Source organism: Oncorhynchus mykiss, chromosome 5, assembly GCF_013265735.2.
Source record: "Oncorhynchus mykiss isolate Arlee chromosome 5, USDA_OmykA_1.1, whole genome shotgun sequence".
Lineage (NCBI taxonomy): Eukaryota > Metazoa > Chordata > Actinopteri > Salmoniformes > Salmonidae > Oncorhynchus > Oncorhynchus mykiss.
This window is the reverse complement of record NC_048569.1, coordinates 20,604,891-20,624,218: the sequence shown is the minus strand read 5'-3', so window position 1 is coordinate 20,624,218 and position 19,328 is coordinate 20,604,891. Positions and strand designations below refer to the sequence as shown.

At 48.2% G+C, this 19,328-nt stretch overlaps 1 protein-coding gene across 5 annotated transcripts in view; it reads right to left on the bottom strand.

Annotated features, from left to right (window-relative positions):
* Positions 1-19,328, bottom strand: part of LOC110522816 (disabled homolog 2-interacting protein) — a 251,182-nt gene that overhangs the window by 135,037 nt on the left and 96,817 nt on the right. For all 5 annotated transcript variants that reach the window (XM_036977016.1, XM_036977020.1, XM_036977017.1 and 2 more), the window contains exon 3: positions 10,719-10,837. In XM_036977016.1, coding sequence (XP_036832911.1) covers positions 10,719-10,837 — 119 coding nt within the window. The remainder of the gene's footprint in view (positions 1-10,718; positions 10,838-19,328) is intronic.

Sequence of the window (19,328 nt, the reverse complement as noted above, 5' to 3'; positions counted from 1 at the left end):
ATGAACTAAGCTGCATTTGTTCCTGCCCTGCACCCACCCTCACATCACATCAAACCCGTTTGTTCCTGCCCTGCACCCACCCTCACATCACATCAAACCCATTTGTTCCTGCCCTGCACCCACCCTCACATCACATCAAACCCATTTGTTCCTGCCCTGCACCCACCCTCACATCACATCAAACCCGTTTGTTTCCTCACAGCACCATTTCAGCTAAACCAAATGATGGTTCTGAATTATAGATGAGCGCCAGAGAGGAAGAGGGTAAAAAGAGAGGGAAGATAAAAAGAGCGGGAATACACAGTGTTCTCTGATAAACAGTTCTCTGCCCTCAACACATCTAGAGCAGTAGCCTGCAACACATTATTCCAACATTATTCTGTATGTTATGTGTATGTGATATTTGATGTATGTTATTTAAAAATAGAATTGGATCGTTAGCTGTTCCAACAATGCTGTCCAACTGACATTGCTAACGAATCTATGCACACTCATACCATATTTTATTCATCAATGAATGGGACAATAAGGAATGAATTCATGAGACAATGACTGAATAAACCTAACAATAAACACTATTCAATATCCCCTAAGTGTGTGTATGTAGGGTGATTGACTGTGTGTGTGTGTGTGGTGATTGAGTTTGTGTGAGTCCAGACGTGTGTGCATTAACAGAGGCAGGTGCTCTCCATGCTTGATCTCTCTCTCACCCTGACCCTCCAAAAAAGAAGAGGAGGAAGAGGGATGGAAATAGAGAGTGGGGAAGCAGAGGAGGAGGAGGGATGGATGTAGAGAGTTGGGAAGTAGAGGAGGAGGAGGGATGGATACAGAGAGTGGGGAAGTAGAGGAGGAGGGGGGATGGATATAGAGAGTGGGGAAGTAGAGGAGGAGGGATGGATATAGAGAGTGGGGAAGTAGAGGAGGAGGAGGGATGGATACAGAGAGTGGGGAAGTAGAGGAGGAGGGATGGATATAGAGAATGTGAAAGTAGAGGAGGAGGAGGGATGGATACAGAGAGTGGGGAAGTAGAGGAGGAGGGAGGGATATAGAGAATGGGAGAGTAGAGGAGGAGGAGGGATGGATATAGAGAGTGGGGAAGTAGAGGAGGAGGAGGGATGGATATAGAGAGTGGGGAAGTAGAGGAGGAGGGGATGAAGAGGAGGAAGAGGGAGGGATATCGAGAGTGGGGGAGTAGAGGAGGAGGGGATGAAGAGTAGGAAGAGGGTGGGATATAGAGAGTAGGGAAGTAGAGGAGGAGGAGGGAAGGATACAGAGAGTGGGAAAGTAGAGGAGGAGGGGATGAAGAGGAAGAGGGAGGGATATAGAGAGTGGGGGAGTAGAGGAGGAGGAGGGATGGATATAGAGAGTAGGGAAGTAGAGGAGGAGGAGGGATAGATATAGAGAGTGGGGAAGTAGAGGAGGAGGAGGGATGGATATAGACAGTGGGGAAGTAGAGGAGGAGGAGGGATGGATATAGAGAGTGGGGAAGTAGAGGAGGAGGGGGGATGGATATAGAGAGTGGGGAAGTAGCGGTGGAGGGGATGAAGAGGAGGAAGAAGAGGGATGGATATAGAGAGTGGGGAAGTAGAGGAGGAGGAGGGATGAATATAGAGAGTGGGGAAGTAGAGGAGGAAGAGGGATGGATATAGAGAGTAGGGAAGTAGAGCAGGTTGAGGGATGGATATAGAGAGTGGGGAAGTAGAGGTGGAGGGGATGAAGAGGAGGAAGAGGGATGGATATAGAGAGTGGGGAAGTAGAGGAGGAGGAGGGATGGATATAGAGAGTGGGGAAGTAGAGGAGGAGGAGGGATGGATATAGAGAGTAGGGAAGTAGAGCAGGAGGAGGGATGGATATAGAGAGTGGGGAAGTAGAGGTGGAGAGGATGAAGAGGAGGAAGAGGGATGGATATAGAGAGTGGGGAAGTAGAGGAGGAAGAGGGATGGATATAGAGAGTGGTGAAGTAGAGGAGGAGGAGGGATGGCAGGTCGTCTACTCTTGGGATAGAGTTATGTGAGTTTTGCATTGCGTTTAATGTAGCAGAGAGCCACCAGAGAGTGAACACATCCTCCCAACTACAGCTACATAGACATGAGAGAGAGCAAGAGAGAGCGAGAGAGAATGAGAGAGAGAGAGCAAGCAAGAGAGAGATAGAGGGAGAGAGCGGGGTGTGTGTGGTGAAATTAGAGGGGATGAGTGTGTGACAGAGAAAGCGAGAGAGAGGGGGATAATAGATATTACAGTGATACCACCTGGAGGATATTTAGTGAATTTAATAACGTTAAATGACATCAGTTTATTGTATTTATAGATTGATGGCTGGGAACAGGAGCTGAGGCACGCACACACAATCAACTCTCCCTCTTTCTCGCTCTCTCTCCCTTTATCTCTCTACCATCTCCTATCAACATATCTCCTTCTCTCCCCCTTCCTCATTCCATCTTTCCACCTCCTCCAACCCCCCCACTTCATCCCTCCCTCCCATCTCCCTGTATACTATAGGCCTACACACAGTCAATAAGAGAGAGAGAGAGAGAGAGAGAGGGTTGGGACTATTAATCAAATGCAATCAAATGTATTTATATAAGGTCTCCCTTTTTTAATAACAACATTTGTCATGAAGGATCAGCCATGCTGTCCATCTAATTCAATGATTCATGGTTCTCAGCACTGCATTTGACTGATTGAACAGAGAGGCTTCCCACTGGGCACACACTGGTTGACTCAACATTGTTTCCATGTCATTTTAATGAAATTCCGTTCAACCAATGCCAATTAAACGTTGAATTGACGTCTGTGCTCTTTGGGTTGGCTTTGAATTGAATCCTGTTGGATTCTTTTTTTTGGAGACAAATTGTCAGTTTCCATGAATAGTTGGCATGATATCATTTTGCCGGAGGGGAGGGCTGCTGTTTTACGGGCTCCTAACCAACTGTGCTATTCTGTTGTTTTTTGGCATTTTTTGTAACTCATTGTACATAATGTTGCTGCTATTGCTGCTATCGCGACAGGTATCCTAGTGGTTAGACTGTTGGACTAGTAACCACAAGCTTGCAAGATCAAATCCCAGAGTAGACAAGGTAAAAAACAACAACAAGACAGTTAACCCACTGTTCCTAGGCCGCCATTGAAAATAATAATTTGTTCTTAACTGACTTGCCTAGTTAAATAAAGGTAAAATGAAATATAAAAATCATGACTAAAAGAGCTTCTGGACATCAGAACAGTGATTACTCACCTCGAACTGGACGAAGATTTTTTCTTTAATGAGTCCGACGTGAAGGATATACTACTTTGTCGAGACAGGGCCCAAATCCCCGTTATAAGCACAAAGAAAATAAGGAGAAAAAGGGGGAGAAGGGCGGGGTGCCTTGTAAGAATTTGCAGATGAATAGGTAAACCAGCACTTAACTCGGTATTATTGGCAAAGGTGCAATCATTGGAAAATAAACTGGACGATCTACAATTAAGACGATCCTATCAATGGAACATTAAAACTGTAATATCTTATGTTTCACCGAGATGTGGCTGAACGACAACACGATAATATAGAGCTGGCTGGCTTCTCCATGCATCGGCAGGACAGAGCATCTACGTCTGGTAAGACGAGGGGTGGGGGTGTGTGTTTATTTGTCAATAACTGCTGGTGCACGATGTCTAATATTAAAGAAATCTCAAGGTATTGCATGCTTGAGGTAGAATACCTCATGATAAGCTATAGACCACACTATCTACCAAGATAATTCTCATATGTATTATTTGTAGCTGTCTATTTACCACCACAAACTGATGCTGACACTAAGACTGCACTCAATGAGCTGTACAAGGCCATAAGCAAACAAGAAAATGCTCATTCAGAAGTGGCGCTCCTAGTAACTGGGAACTTTAATTTGAATTTCTACCAGCATGTCACATGTGCAACCAGATGGGAAAAAAACTTTAGTCCACCTTTACTCTACACACAAAGACGCAAACAAAGCTCTCCCTCGCCCTCCATTTGGCAAATCTGACCATAATTCTATCCTCCTGATTCCTGCTTACAAGCCAAAACTAAAGCAGGAAGTACCTACCAGTGACTCGCTCAGTACGGAAGTGGTCATATGATGCGGATGCTACGCTACAGGACTGTTTTGCTAGCACAGACTGAAATATGTTCTGGGATTCATCTGATGGCACTGAGGAGTATACCACCTCAGTCACCGGATTCATCAATAAGTGCATCGACGACGTTGTCGTCACAGTGGTCGTAAGTACATGTCCCAACCAGAAGCCCTGGATTACAGGCAACATCCGCACCGAGCTAAAGGCTAGAGCTGTCACTTTCAAGGAGCGGCCCGCTAATCCAGAATCTTAAAAGATGTCCTGCTGTCCACTCAGACAAACCATCAAATAGGCAAAGCGTCAATACAGGACTAAAATTGTATCCTAAAACACTGGCTCTTACACCCGTCGGATGTGGCAGGGCTTGAAAACTATTATGGACTACAAAGGGAAACGCAGCCGCGAGCTGCTCAGTGATGCGAGCCTACCAGACGAGCTTAATACCTTTTACGCTTGCTTCGAGGCAAGCAACACTGAAGCATGCATGAGAGCACCAGCTGTTATAGACGACTGTGTGATCACGCTCTCTGTAGCCGATGTTAGCAAGACCTTTAAACAGGTCAAAATTATCAAAGCTGCGGGGCCATAAAGATTACCAGGACGTGTACTGCGAGCATGCTCTGACCAACTGGCAAGTGTCTTCACTAACATTTCAACCTCTCTCTGACAGTCTGTAATACCAACATGTTTCAAACAGACCACCATATTCCCTGTGCCCAAGAAAACGATGGTAACCTGCCTAAATGATTACAGCCCCGTAGCACTCACGTCGGTAGCCATGAAGTGCTTTGAAAGGCTAGTCATCAACACCATCATGCCAGAAACCCTAGAGCCACTCCAATTCGCATACCGCCCCAACAGATCCACAGATGACACAATCTCAATAGCACACCACACTGCCCTTTCCCACCTGTGCAAAAGGAACACCTATGTAAGAATTATGTTCTTTGATTACAGCTCTACTCCTGTACCCCCTGTTCACCCACGACTGTGTGGCCAAGCACGACTCCAACCCCATCATTAAGTTTGCTGAAGACACAACAGTGGTAGACCTGATCACCGACAATGATGAGACAGCCTATAGGGAGGAGGTCAGAGACCTGGCAGTGTGGTGTCAGGACAACAACCCCCCCCTATTGGAGGTCCAACTGAAATGTGATTTGTGTTCCCTATAGAGATCAGAAAGAGCTGCTGTCTGATTGGCTGCAGGCATACAGTTGAGCTAGCCCCCAGCACACAAACATAATTACTGGTTCTAATCCAATCACACAGACCCACCATGATTACGTGCACCCACACACAATCACATCACAAAGAGATGGACAGGGAGGGAGAGGATGGAGGGAGAGGAGGAGGGTGAGAAAGAGAGAGATAGATGAGGTAATGCAAAGGGATTTGGAAACTGGACAGCGGGAGACGGGAGAAAAACAGGAGAAAAACGAAACATTTAGTGTGTGTGTGTGTGTGTATTTGTGTGTGTGTGTATTTGTGTGTGTGTGTGTGTGTATTTGTGTGTGTGTGTGTTTGTGTGTGGGTGTGTGTGTGTTCAAATAAGGAGGAATGACATGACTGAGATAAATATTAGTGAAGGCTAATTCAGTAGTGTTTTTGTGACAGCGTGGTGTGAGCCCAGCATGAACACAGACACCACTGTAAACCTCTGACAAGGTCCATTACACACACACGGACAGGCTGCTGTTCCTCTGGCTCTGAGCTTAAAGATACAAAGAGAGTGAAGGGATGGTGTTGCATTATAATACACACAGTAACAGTCGGATCTGTCTGACACGGTGGAGCAGAGAGAAAACCAGTGTCAGGACAGATACATAGGGCAGGTAGTTCATATGAGAATAACATATCGTATTCTCTGTTACGTCTTCTTAAACAACCATCTCTGATCTTTACAAGCTACATGGAAGAACAAAGCGTTGTTATCAATTTGTTCTTACATAGCCTTAACAAATCTGTTACTATTGAAATACGATCAAACATGCTATTTCCATGTGCTGTATTCTGTCTGCACATTGTAGCCCAGTCAGACAGACAATACCAGCTGCTGTCAGCAGGCCCACTAGGCTATAGCAGGCTATAGAGGGCTTCTGGGCTGGAATAATTGACCCCTTACTACCTTTGTCATTACACTTCCATTAGAGACACCTCCCACTGGCCTTATTAACTCGATGTGTTGCCCAATAACACTGCTTTCTTGGGCCACAGAGAGGATATATAGAGGATAGCTTGGTATCTGGGTAAAATCTAGATCAGTGGTAGAATAAATATATGTGTGTTAGACCTTCTGCCACTCCCTTCGTGAGATAATCATGCTTGCTCACATGCACACACAGTAAGGTACTCTTCAGAGATGTTCGGAGAGAAGGCTGGTTAGTGGTGAATAACATTACCTACTAATGACTATCTGTCTCCAACACAGACTGACTGTTCTGATAGACGCACATCTGAGATGTTCTGTACCCTTCTGTTTCACAACATATCCTTTATAATTACTAAAAAACTAAAAAACTAATAATAACTAAAAAACTAATAATAACTAAAAAACTAATAATAACTAAAAAAGTGCACTGTGGTGTGGTCTGTGTGTGTATGTGTGTGCACTACCATGGCTAGATCCATGCTTTAGTGCCTCCTGTTTTCTCCACAGCCATGTGGATGATTAACAGTGTTGAATATTTAATGTTGTCCAGCTGCTGTTCATCTGCAGGCCATTCTGAGTGACAGACAGACAGACAGACAGACAGACAGACAGACAGACAGACAGACAGACAGACAGACAGACAGACAGACAGACAGACAGACAGGCAGCCAGACAGACAGACAGACAGACAGACAGACAGACAGACAGACAGACAGACAGACAGACAGACAGACAGGCAGACAGACAGACAGACGACAGGCAGACAGACAGACAGACAGACAGACAGACAGACAGACAGGCAGGCAGACAGGCAGACAGGCAGACAGACAGGCAGGCAGGCAGACAGACAGACAGACAGACAGACAGACAGACAGACAGACAGACAGACAGACAGACAGACAGACAGACAGACAGACAGGCAGGCAGGCAGGCAGACAGGCAGACAGACATACAGACAGACAGACAGACAGACAGACAGACAGATAGACAGACAGACAGACAGGGTCCCCAGAGACACACACATGGACTAGCTCCTGGCATCACGTTTCATGGGACAATTCAGTGGCCTTATGGTTAGAATGTCCGACTGAGACTGGAAGGTTGGAGTGGTCCTGTGGTTACAGTGTTTGCCCTGAGACTGGAAGGTTGGAGTGGTCCTGTGGTTACAGTGTTCACCCTGAGACTGGAAGGTTGGAGTTTGGTCCTGTGGTTACAGTGTTCGCCCTGAGACTGGAAGGTTGGAGTTTGGTCCTGTGGTTACAGTGTTTGCCCTGAGACTGGAAGGTTGGAGTGGTCCTGTGGTTACAGTGTTTGCCCTGAGACTGGAAGGTTGGAGTGGTCCTGTGGTTACAGTGTTTGCCCTGAGACTGGAAGGTTGGAGTGGTCCTGTGGTTACAGTGTTTGCCCTGAGACTGGAAGGTTGGAGTTTGGTCCTGTGGTTACAGTGTTCGCCCTGAGACTGGAAGGTTGGAGTTTGGTCCTGTGGTTACAGTGTTTGCCCTGAGACTGGAAGGTTGGAGTGGTCCTGTGGTTACAGTGTTTGCCCTGAGACTGGAAGGTTGGGAGTTTGGTCCCGGCCGAGTCACACCAGACTGTAAAAATAGGACCCAATGCGTCTCTGCTTGGCACTCAGCATTAAGGTTGATAGATTGGGGGTAAGGCCCTGCGATAGACTTGTGTCCTGTCCAGGGGGTGTATTAGTACATCAAGCTGCTTCACGCTACAGAAAGAGGAAATAGGCTCCTGCTCCTATGAGCCATCTGAGTGAGTGTGTGTATACGTGTGTACTGTACGTGTGTTGTTAATGGTTGTTTGCATTCTCCTTCATCTGCCCTACTCTATCCTCCAACCCCATCCTCCCTCAGATGATTCTGGAGGTTCAGTTGTATGTGAAAGGATGTGACTGCCCTGTGGGGAGCCTGCTCCTGAGCTGACAGAAATGGGGAGTTTCACCAACTGCCTTCACGTGAGATATCACTCTACAGATGTGACAGGGAAGCTAAGCTGTACTAGTAGGGGAAGGCATCAACGTGTCAACTGGGATGGTAGAAAATAAACTATTATCAGTCTTTGTGTAGGTATGTGGTTGGATGTATAAAAGCATTGTGTATGTGTGTGTGTGTATGTGTGGTGTTGTAGGGGAGATAAGGAACTTCCTGAACTGTCCAATTTCCTGTCCAATATTTGCCTTCTGCACTGAGCACTTTATCACATGAAAAGACAGAGAGAACCCCAATATCAGAGAGAGAGAGAGAGAGAGAGAGAGAAGAGTAAACAAGAAAGACAAAATAGACAGAAGAAGGGAGGGGGGAAGAGGGAAATGAGATCAATGAGATCATTTTTCCAAACAGAAGGAGGAACAGAACAGCACTCCGCTCCTCTCTACAAAAATAGAACACTTACAATGTTCCATGATGACACCTCCTGGTTCTAATGGCTCATTTAAAGGAGTGGGACCAGGCTCCAGCTATAGCATTTCCCACTAACAAGCTCAGACCAGCGCACACACACACACACACACACACACACACACACACACACACACACACACACACACACACACACTTGTAGGCTCACGCTCAGAGCAGCAGAGAGAGGGAGACAGAGAAGACATACAAGACAGTACTCTTATAATTACCCAACACAGACAGACAGATCGCCTCATCTCCATAATGAGCCAGCAGAGCTGAAAGTCTTTATCTGACTCAAAGAAAAGGGACAGTCAAATAAGAAGTGCTAATGTTGTAGGATGAGCAGTAAAAACACAACTTAGACTGTCAAGGATGAAACCTAATTAGGCTCTTAGCTCTGGGCAAGGAATGACTGTGACTGAGAATGTCTACCAATTATCCATACAGATTCAGAACAATTCATTTTCTTTGCTATCTCAAAAACCATATAATAAAACTAGTGGAGCCGGTGGTGGATGGCAAGCTAAGGGAAAAATGGAACCTGCGTCCCGAGTAAGATGTGTGACATTTAGCCATATATCACCTGTGAAACAGACAGAGCCAGGGCTCGATTGGTCCAGTCTATGCTGCAGCAGCAGGGCCACAAAGGTAACAGTGTCACCACTAAGACACAAACAGCACTGACACATAGAGGAGAGAACATCCATCATACTCAGCCTCAACCCAGAGAGAGAAAGAGAGAAGGGGAGGGGGGGAAGAGAGGGGGCAGGTAGAGAGGGGAGAGGGGAGAGGGGAGAGGGGAGAGGGGAGGGAGGGGAGAGGGGAGAGGGGAGAGGGGAGAGGGGAGAGGGGAGAGGGGAGAGAGGAGGGAGGAGGGAGAGATGAGAGGGGTATGAAGAGAGGGGAGAGGGAAAGAGAGAGAGAGAGAGAGAGAGAGAGACAGAGAGAGAGAGAGAGGGAGGGAGGGAGGAAGGGAGGGAGGGAGAGAAGAGAGGGGGAGGTAGCAAGGTAGAGGGGGAGGGAGAGAGGAGAGGGGGAAGGATAGAGAGAGGGGAAAGAAAGAGAGAGAGGGGGGAGAGAGGGGGGAGAGAGGGGGCAGGGAGAGAGTGGGAGGCATAGAGGGAGAGAGGAGAGGGGAGAGAGGGAAGAGAGGGAAAGAGAGAGAGATTTTTCGAGGGAGGGAGAGAGGGAAGAGAGGGGGCGGGGAGAGAGGGGGAGGAAGAGAGGGAGAGGGGACAGGGGGAGAGGGAGGGAGTGAAGAGAGGGGGCGGGGAGAGAGGGAAAGGGAGGGAGGGGGCGAGAGAGAGCGGGAGAGAGAGAGAGGGAGGGAAGGAGGGATGAGAGGGGGCAGATAGAGAGGGCGAGGGGGAGGTAGAGGGAGGGAGGGAAGAGAGGGGGCAGGGAGAAAGGGGAGGTAGAGAGGGAGAGGGGGAGGATGAGAGGAGAGGGGAGAGGGAAAGAGAGAGAGACAGAGAGAGACAGAGAGAGAGAGAGGGGAAGGGAGGGAGGGAGGGAGGGAGGGAGGGAGGGAGGGAGGGAGGGAGGGAGGGAGGGAGGGAGGGAGGGAGGGAGGGAGGGAGGGAGGGGGCGGGGAGAGAGGGTGAGATAGAAAGGGGGAGGTAGTGAGGGAGAAGGGATAGGAGGAGGGAGAGAGGACAGGGGGAGGGAGAGAGAGGGAGAGGGTATGGAAGGGAGATGGGGAGAAAAAGTGAGGGTAGAGAGGGAGAGGGAAGAGGAAGAGGACTGAGAGAGGGAGAAAGCGGAAAGCAGAAAGCAGAAAGATAAATAAAGGGAGGCGAAGAGGAAAGAGAGGGAGAGTGGAAATGACAGATTGGAGAGTAGAGCTCGGCTGGTTTTCACTGACAACACAAGCATGTCAACAGTGACCTCCATAACCAGCCATCAGTCAAAGACACATCCAAAGAAAACAGAGCTGCCAGCATACTGAATCAAAGCAAAGATCCAGTATCTTCACAGTCCCTCACACACAGTCTAAAACCACATCTATAACCACAGTGTAAAATGGCTGTAATGTAAAACCACTGGGCCTACTGTACCTCTCATTGTCCACACTCCTGAATCCAGGCAGGATGTGTCTGAAGCTGGAGTTACGGTCCAGTTTCGGCTGGCTCTTAGTACGCTTTATAGAACCCTTCAGCCTCCGACTCAGAAAGCCCTGGAGAAAGTGAAAGAGGGAGAAAGAAGGGAATGAGAGAGAGAGAGAGAGAGATGGCAGAGAGAGAGAGAGGGAGCGAGAGAGAGAGAGAAACAGAGAGAGAGAGAGGATATGGTGGTTTAAGTCAATTTCACATACACATGGTTAGCAGATGTTAATGCGAGTGTAGCGAAATTCTTGGTGAGAGGGAGAGAAAGAGATGGCAGAGAGGGAGCGAGAGAGAGCAAATTAAGTGGAGAGAGAGAGAGAGAGAGAGAGGGGAGAGAGAGCGTGTTATGGTGTGTGTGTGTGTGTGTGTGTGTGTGTGTGTGTGTGTGTGTGTGTGTGTGTGTGAGAGAGAGAGAGAGGGGGTCAGAGGCAGGGGAAAGAACGACAGGGAGAGAGAAAGAGTGTGCGTGTGTGTGTGAGAGAGAGAGAGTGTGCGTGTGTGTGAGAGAGAGAAAGAGAGAGAGATTGAGAGAGAGAGGAGGAGAGAGGGATAGAGGTCATCAAGTACAACATAATGAAATAGGAAAGTATGAAATAAAAATGAATCAGTATATGTGATCCCAATCACTCCAATGTTACAGTAAAATGAATCAGTATATGTGATCCCAATCACTCCAATGTTACAGTAAAATGAATCAGTATATGTGATCCCAATCACTCCAATGTTACAGTAAAATGAATCAGTATATGTGATCCCAATCACTCCAATGTTACAGTAAAATGTAGCAGTATCTGTCCAGTGAATAAATGGTTATTAATATTGGCTTGCAGAGGGCTTGCAGAGGGCTTGAGAGGGCTTGAGAGGGCTTGCAGAGGACTTGAGAGGGCTTGAGAGTGGCTTGCAGAGGGCTTGCAGAGGGCTTGAGAGGGCTTGCAGAGGGCTTGAGAGGGCTTGAGAGGGCTTGCAGAGGGCTTGCAGAGGGCTTGAGAGGGCTTGCAGAGGGCTTGCAAGAGGGCTTGAGAGGGCTTGCAGAGGGCTTGCAGAGGGCTTGAGAGGGCTTGCAGAGGGCTTGCAGAGGGCTTGAGAGGGCTTGCAGAGGGCTTGAGAGGGCTTGAAGAGGGCTTGCAGAGGGCTTGAGAGGGCTTGCAGAGGGCTTGAGAGGGCTTGCAGAGGGCTTGAGAGGGCTTGCAGAGGGCTTGCAGAGGGCTTACAGAGGGCTTGAGAGGGCTTGCAGAGAGCTTGCAGAGGGCTTGCGAGGGCTTGAGAGGGCTTGAGAGGGCTTGAGAGGGCTTGAGAGGGCTTGCAGAGGGCTTGCAGAGGGCTTGAGAGGGCTTGCAGAGGGCTTGAGAGGGCTTGCAGAGGGCTTGCAGAGGGCTTGAGAGGGCTTGCAGAGGGCTTGAGAGGGCTTGCAGAGGGCTTGCAGAGGGCTTGAGAGGGCTTGCAGAGGGCTTGCAGAGGGCTTACAGAGGGCTTGAGAGGGCTTGCAGAGGGCTTGCAGAGGGCTTGAGAGGGCTTGAGAGGGCTTGAGAGGGCTTGCAGAGGGCTTGCAGAGGGCTTGAGAGGGCTTGCAGGGGGCTTGAGAGGGCTTGCAGAGGGCTTGCAGAGGGCTTGAGAGGGCTTGCAGAGGGATTGAGAGGGCTTGAGAGGGCTTGAGAGGGCTTGCAGAGGGCTTGCAGAGGGCTTGAGAGGGTTATAGAGAACCGTCTGAGACATTCCCTCAATGAGAATATTCACACTCACATTTGAATATACTGGCAATCAATCAGTCAGTCTATTATTTTTAGCTTTAGCTGCCATCCTTTCACCCAATCCCCTCTCTTTCACTCCTTCTCTCTCTGCACTTTTCTCAAGATCCTGCTCTGCCACATCTGCAGCCCAAGGCTGACTCCCCCAAGCTCCTCTCTGTTTCCATAGAAACTGTTGGCTGGAGAGAGAGAGAAAGAGAGAGAAAATGAGAGAGGGGTGTGGTGAATTAAAGACATGATGGAAACATAGCAAGTTTTTGGAGGAGAAGGAGAAAAAGCCTTGTGATTTCCAGCTTTACACAGCAGAGAAAGAGGAGAGAAGATAAATAGATCCCCACTGAGAGAGAGGAGATCAGAGGAGTCACTTCCCAGTGCCCCACAATCTATCTGAGGATAAGGGAGGGGAGAGAGGAGAAGGGGAGTCACTTCACAGTGCCCCACAATCTATCTGAGGATAAGGGAGGGGAGAGAGGAGATCAGTGGAGTCACTTCACAGTGCCCCACAATCTATCTGAGGATAAGGGAGGGGAGAGAGGAGATCAGAGGAGTCACTTCACAGTGCCCCACAATCTATCTGAGGATAAGGGAGGGGAGAGAGGAGATCAGAGGAGTCACTTCACAGTGCCCCACAATCTATCTGAGGATAAGGGAGGGGAGAGAGGAGATCAGAGGAGTCACTTCACAGTGCCCCTCAATCTATCTGAGGATAAGGGAGGGGAGAGAGGAGAAGGGGAGTCACTTCACAGTGCCCCACAATCTATCTGAGGATAAGGGAGGGGAGAGAGGAGATCAGAGGGGAAGAGGAGAAGGGGAGGGGGAAGAGGGAAGCGGAGGGGGAAGAGGGAAGGGGAGGGAGGGGAGAGAGGAGAAGGGGAGGGAGAAGAGGGAAGGGGAGGAAGGGGGAAGAGGAGGGGAGGGGGAGGGGGAAGAGGAGAAGGGGAGGGAGAGGGAAGAGGAGAAGGGGAGGAAGTGCAGAGAGGAGAAGGGGAGGAGGAAGAGGGAAGCGGAGGGGGAGGGGGAAGGGTAGGGAGGGGAGAGAGGAGAATTGGAGGGAGAAGAGGGAAGGGGAGTAAGGGCAGAGAGGAGAAGGGGAGGAGGAAGAGGGAAGCGGAGGGGGAGGGGGAAGGGGAGGGAGGGGAGAGAGGAGAAGGGGAGGGAGAAGAGGGAAGGGGAGGAAGGGGGAAGAGGAGAAGGGGAGGGGGAGGGGGAAGAGGGAAGGGGAGGGAGGGAGCGAGAAGAGGAGAAGGGGAGGGAGAGGGAAGAGGAGAAGGGGAGGAAGGGCAGAGAGGAGAAGGGGAGGAGGAAGAGGGAAAGGGGGGAAGAGGAGAAGGGAGGAAGGGGGAAGAGGAGAAGGGGAGGTAGGGGAAAGAGGAGAAGGGGAGGGCAAGAGGGAAGGGGAGGGGGAAGAGGGAAGGGGAGGGAGGGGAGAGAGGAAAAGGGGAGGTGGAAGAGGGAGGGGAGGGAGCGGGAAGAGGAGAAGGGGAGGGAGGGGGAAGAGGGGAGGGGTAGGGAGGGGGAAGAGGTGAAGGGGAGGGAGGGGGAAGAGGAGAGGGGGAGGGAGGGGGAAGATGTGAAGGGGAAGGGGGAAGGGGAGGGAGGGGGAAGAGGGGAAGGAGGGAAAGAGGGAAGGGAAGCGAGGGGAAGAGAGAAGGGGAGGGAGGGGAAAGAGGGAAGGGGAGGGGTAGAGGAGAGGGGGAGGGAGGGGGAATAGGGGAAGGGGAAGAGGGAAGGGGAGGGAGGGGTAAGAGGGGAAGGGGGACGAAGGAAGGGGAGGGGGGGAAGAGGGGAAGGGGAAGAAGGAAGGGGAGGGAGGGGGAAGAGGGGAGGGAGGGGGAAGAGGGAAGGGGAGGGAGGGGGAAGATTGGAAGGAGGGGAAGAGGGAAGGGGAGGGAGGGGGAAGATTGGAAGGAGGGGAAGAGGGAAGGGGAGGGAGGGGAAGAGAGAAGGGGAGGGAGGGGAAAGAGGGAAGGGGAAGAGGGAAGGGGAGGGAGGGGGTAGAGGAGAAGGGGAGGAAGGGAGAAGAAGGAAGGGGAGGGAGGGGGAGAGGAGTGTGTGTGTGTGTGTGTGTGTGTGTGTGTGTGTGTGTGTGTGTGTGTGTGTGTGTGTGTGTGTGTGTGTGTGTGTGTGTGTGTGTGTGTGTGTGTGTGTGTGTGGCATTGTGTTGTTCAGGTGGAGCAGCAAAAGGACAGTAATAATGTGAGTAGGTGTGGCCAGCTGATCACAGGGTTATTCTGATGATTCTAACCCGTCATTGGGTTGTCACTCTTCCAGTCACAGGAACATATTACATGCTACTTGAGATGCACAATGCACCAACACAGTTCCAGATATGGTAATAAAACATGTTGGTTGTGCTACAGCAGTCTTTTGATGTTTATCCAGTGATGTAAGATGAGGTAACCAAAACATTCCCACAGGTGCAGAGCTACATAGCCAGCTTTATCCCTCTAGCACACTCCAGCCAGCCTCTTCAAATCTCAATAGCTAAATGAATAGAGCTCCATCAGTCCTGATGGTTGGGAGGTCTAGACTACCCCACTGCTCTCCTCCTCTCCTCTCTTCCTTCTACTATCATTCTCTTCATCTTCTCTCCTCTCCTTTCCTCCTCTCCTCTCTTCCTTCTCCTATCATTCTCTTCATCTTCTCTCCTCTCTTCCTTCTCCTATCATTCTCTTCATCTTCTCTCCTCTCTTCCTTCTCCTATCATTCTCTTCATCTTCTCTCCTCTCTTCCTTCTCCTATCATTCTCTTCATCTTCTCCTCTCCTTTCCTCCTCTCCTCTCTTCCTTCTCCCATCATTCTCTTCATCTTCTCTCCTCTCCTTTCCTCCTCTCCTCTCTTCCTTCTCCTATCATTCTCTTCATCTTCTCTCCTCTCTTCCTTCTCCTATCATTCTCTTCATCTTCTCCTCTCCTTTCCTCCTCTCCTCTCTTCCTTCTCCCATCATTCTCTTCATCTTCTCTCCTCTCCTTTCCACCCAGCCATGATTTACCGGCTGAGGGATTAGCCCATATAAATATGTCATGCATCTGAGCGTCTGGGTTTGGCTGACTAGTGAACCTTGAGTGTGTGTGTGTGCTGAGTGTGTGCTGAGTGTGTATGTTTTTGGTTTTACTATCCTCACAATGATAGTGAAACATTTAAAATTCTCACATTTCGCCGGTTGCCTCAAGGTAAAAGGCTATTTTAGGTTTAGGGGTTAGGGATGGGTTACGGGTTAGGAATATGTTACGGGTTAGGCTTACGGTTTAGGGATATGGTTACAATTAGGGTTAGCATTTAGGTCTAGGCTTAAGAGTTAGGGTTAGATTTAGGTCTAGGTTTAAGAGTTAGGGTTAGATTTAGGTCTAGGGTTAATAGTTAGGGTTAGATTTAGGTCTAGGGTTAAGAGTTAGGGTTAGATTTAGGTCTAGGGTTAAGAGTTAGGGTTAGATGTAGGTCTAGGGTTAAGAGTTAGGGTTAGATTTAGGTCTAGGGTTAAGAGTTAGGGTTAGATTTAGGTCTAGGGTTAAGAGTTAGGGTTAGATTTAGGTCTAGGGTTAATAGTTAGGGTTAGATTTAGGTCTAGGGTTAAGAGTTAGGGTTAGATGTAGGTCTAGGGTTAAGAGTTAGGGTTAGATTTAGGTCTAGGGTTAAGAGTTAGGGTCAGGTTTAACACCCCTACTCTTATGAGGGATCTTTAGTGAACACAGAGTGCCAGGACACCCGTTTAATGTCCCATCCAAAATACCACACCCTACACAGGGGAATGTCCCCAATCACTGCCCTGGGGCATTGGGATAGTTTCTTTAGACCAGAGGAAAGGGTGCCTCCTACTGGCCCTCCAACACCACTTCCAGCAACATCTGGTCTCCCAACCAGGACCAACCCTGGCAAGCCAGCAATGGTATGCAGGGTGGTATGCTGCTGGTAATGTGGTTATCATAAATAAGGTAGTGAGTGAGACCGTTCACCTTGAATAGTTACCGCCTGGCAGTAATGATGTTGACATCTTCATTTAATACCACTGGCCAATCAGAATATTCACATCACATGTCTGTCTTACTAACAAGGAGGGAGAGAGAGAGGGAGAGGGGAGAGAGGTTCCCTCTCACATAGTGAACTCTCTCTCTCTCTCTCTCTCTCTCTCTCTCTCTCTCTCTCTCTCTCTCTCTCTCTCTCTATTTCTTTCTCTCTCTATGGGCCAGGAAAAAGGCTACAGGTTATTTTTTAACTACTATTCATCCTTTCGCTTCCCTCTCTCAAACTTATATTTGATTTGTGTGTGTTGCACAGTGCACTAGTCATTCAGACAGGCACAGCAGTGGAGGACTATAGGAGAGGGCTAAGGCCATACAGAACAGCAGCCTATACTGTATTCTCCCACTCTGTTCAATACAACTGACTGGTACCTGTATCAGAACAGCATATATCTCACATCTGAGCCTCTGTGAACTAGGGACAGTACACTGCCCAGGTGAACCATCCATCTAGCTGCACCTGTCAATATCTTACACACACACACATACATACAGAAGAGAGGAGAGAGGAGAGGTGCGAAGAAAGAGGAGAGGGAATAAGTAGAGGTGAAAAAGGTAGAAAACTGAGAAAATTAAAGAAAGTGTGGGACAGAGAGGGATGAGCAAAGGGAGAGAGATAAATGGAAGAACAATAAGGAAATAAAGAGGAGCCAGAGCACAAAAAGAGCGGGATGGAGCCAGAATGAGCCAGAATGAGCCAGAATGAGATACACTGAGACAGAATGAGACAGAATGAGATGGAATGAGACAGAATGAGACGGAATGAGACAGAATGAGATGGAATGAGACAGAATGAGACGGAATGAGACGGAATGAGACAGAACGAGACAGAACGAGATAGAATGAGCCAGAATGAGCCAGAATGAGCCAGAATGAGATACAATGAGACAGAATGAGACAGAATGACACAGAACGAGACAGAATGAGATAGAATGAGACAGAATGAGATAGAATTAGCCAAAATGAGACGGAACGAGACGGAATGAGACGGAATGAGACAGAATGAGACAGAATGAGACAGAATGAGACAGAATGAGACGGAATGAGACAGAATGAGACGGAATGAGACAGAATGAGACTGAATGAGACTGAATGAGACAGAATGAGACGGAATGAGACGGAATGAGACGGAATGAGACAGAATGAGACGGAATGAGACAGAATGAGACGGAATGAGACGGAATGAGACGGAATGAGACGGAATGAGACGGAATGAGACGGAATGAGACGGAATGAGACGGAATGAGACAGAATGAGACGGAATGAGACGGAATGAGACAGAATGAGACGGAATGAGACGGAATGAGACGGAATGAGACGGAATGAGACAGAATGAGGGGAAAAGAAAGAAGAAGAATAAAACGAGCGACTAGAAAGGATGAAGGACAGAGGCATGTTCATTATGAGAGAGACGAAAAGAAAAGCATGCTAGAGAGAGGAATGAACAAGAGAGGAGTGAAATAAGGAGAAGGAGTGATGGCGAGCACAGTAAGGACCACCTCCCTCCTGCTATCTCCATGGCTCCTAAGTGTTATATAATAATCTGTGTGTGCTGGTTGGCATGCTGATCAGGCCATGTCACGATCTGCTTCTCTCTGACCCCATAGACCAGATCCATGTTAAATGTCCAATGCAGTTGTTTTTATCCTAACATCAAATGATTTCTGGGTAAAAATGAAGTACGTTACTGTGATTGTTTTCAGTTAAAATGTTGACCAAATAAACTAAAATGGTTTCTTAGCCATTTCTCAAGCAAGAATTTTGCTATGGCTGTCTGGGAGTGGTCTGTCTGGGAGTGGTCTGTCTGGGAGTGGTCTGTCTGGGAGTGGTCTGTCTGGGAGTGGTCTGAGTGGTGAGTGGAAAACTGAAATCTAGCTGTTATTTACAGAGCTGTTTGTTATTCTTATTTGTCTATTAGCTAATTCACCACCTAACTAATGATGTCACCAGGCAGGCCAAAACTCCAACCCAGGCAGACATTGTGTCAGTCTTTTCAAACAGCTCCTACACTAAAAGGGCATTATCAAAATGTCCAGAATTTGACAGTATTATTATTCATGAACCTGTTATGGATCAAACTGTTAAACGTTTTGCTCGTCGTGCGATATTCTCATAGATGATCAATACTTCCACACATTTTCAGACCCTGCACTTATCAAGAGGATCAAAACATGAACACATAACATTCCCTAGGTTGATGCATACTTTACGGCATAAATTAAGGCAAATAATGCAATATGTATGATGTAGTTGACCTAAACAAAATTTGTCATAGGCCAAAATCATCTCAGATGTCATCAGTACATTGACTTTAATGACATATTCTTGAAACCTCCATTGCTCATAACATGCACCATCAATTCCATCCCGCAACACACCCAGTTCATTTATGCACAGGACATAACACATGGACGTGACTGTTAACAGTACATTCCTGGATAATATACCGTTCACTGACCAACACCTTTCCATGAATTATTATGACACATGTTCTCCTAGCCTGTGGTTTTCAATATGTTAACATGCCAGTCACACACCATCCCCATCCAAAATGACAGAGCTTGAGAGGATCTGCAGAGAAGAATGGGAGAAACTCCCCAAATACAAGTGCGTTCAGTCTGTTCAGGACGTTGTGTTCGTCAAGGAAATGATGTAGTCTGCTATTTATAATATTGCAGAGAATTTTCCCCAAGTTGCTGTTAACGCAAATTCCTCTGTAATTATTTGGGTCAAATTTGTCTCCATTTTTATAGATTGGTGTGATCAATCCCTGGTTCCAAATATCGGGGAAAATACCT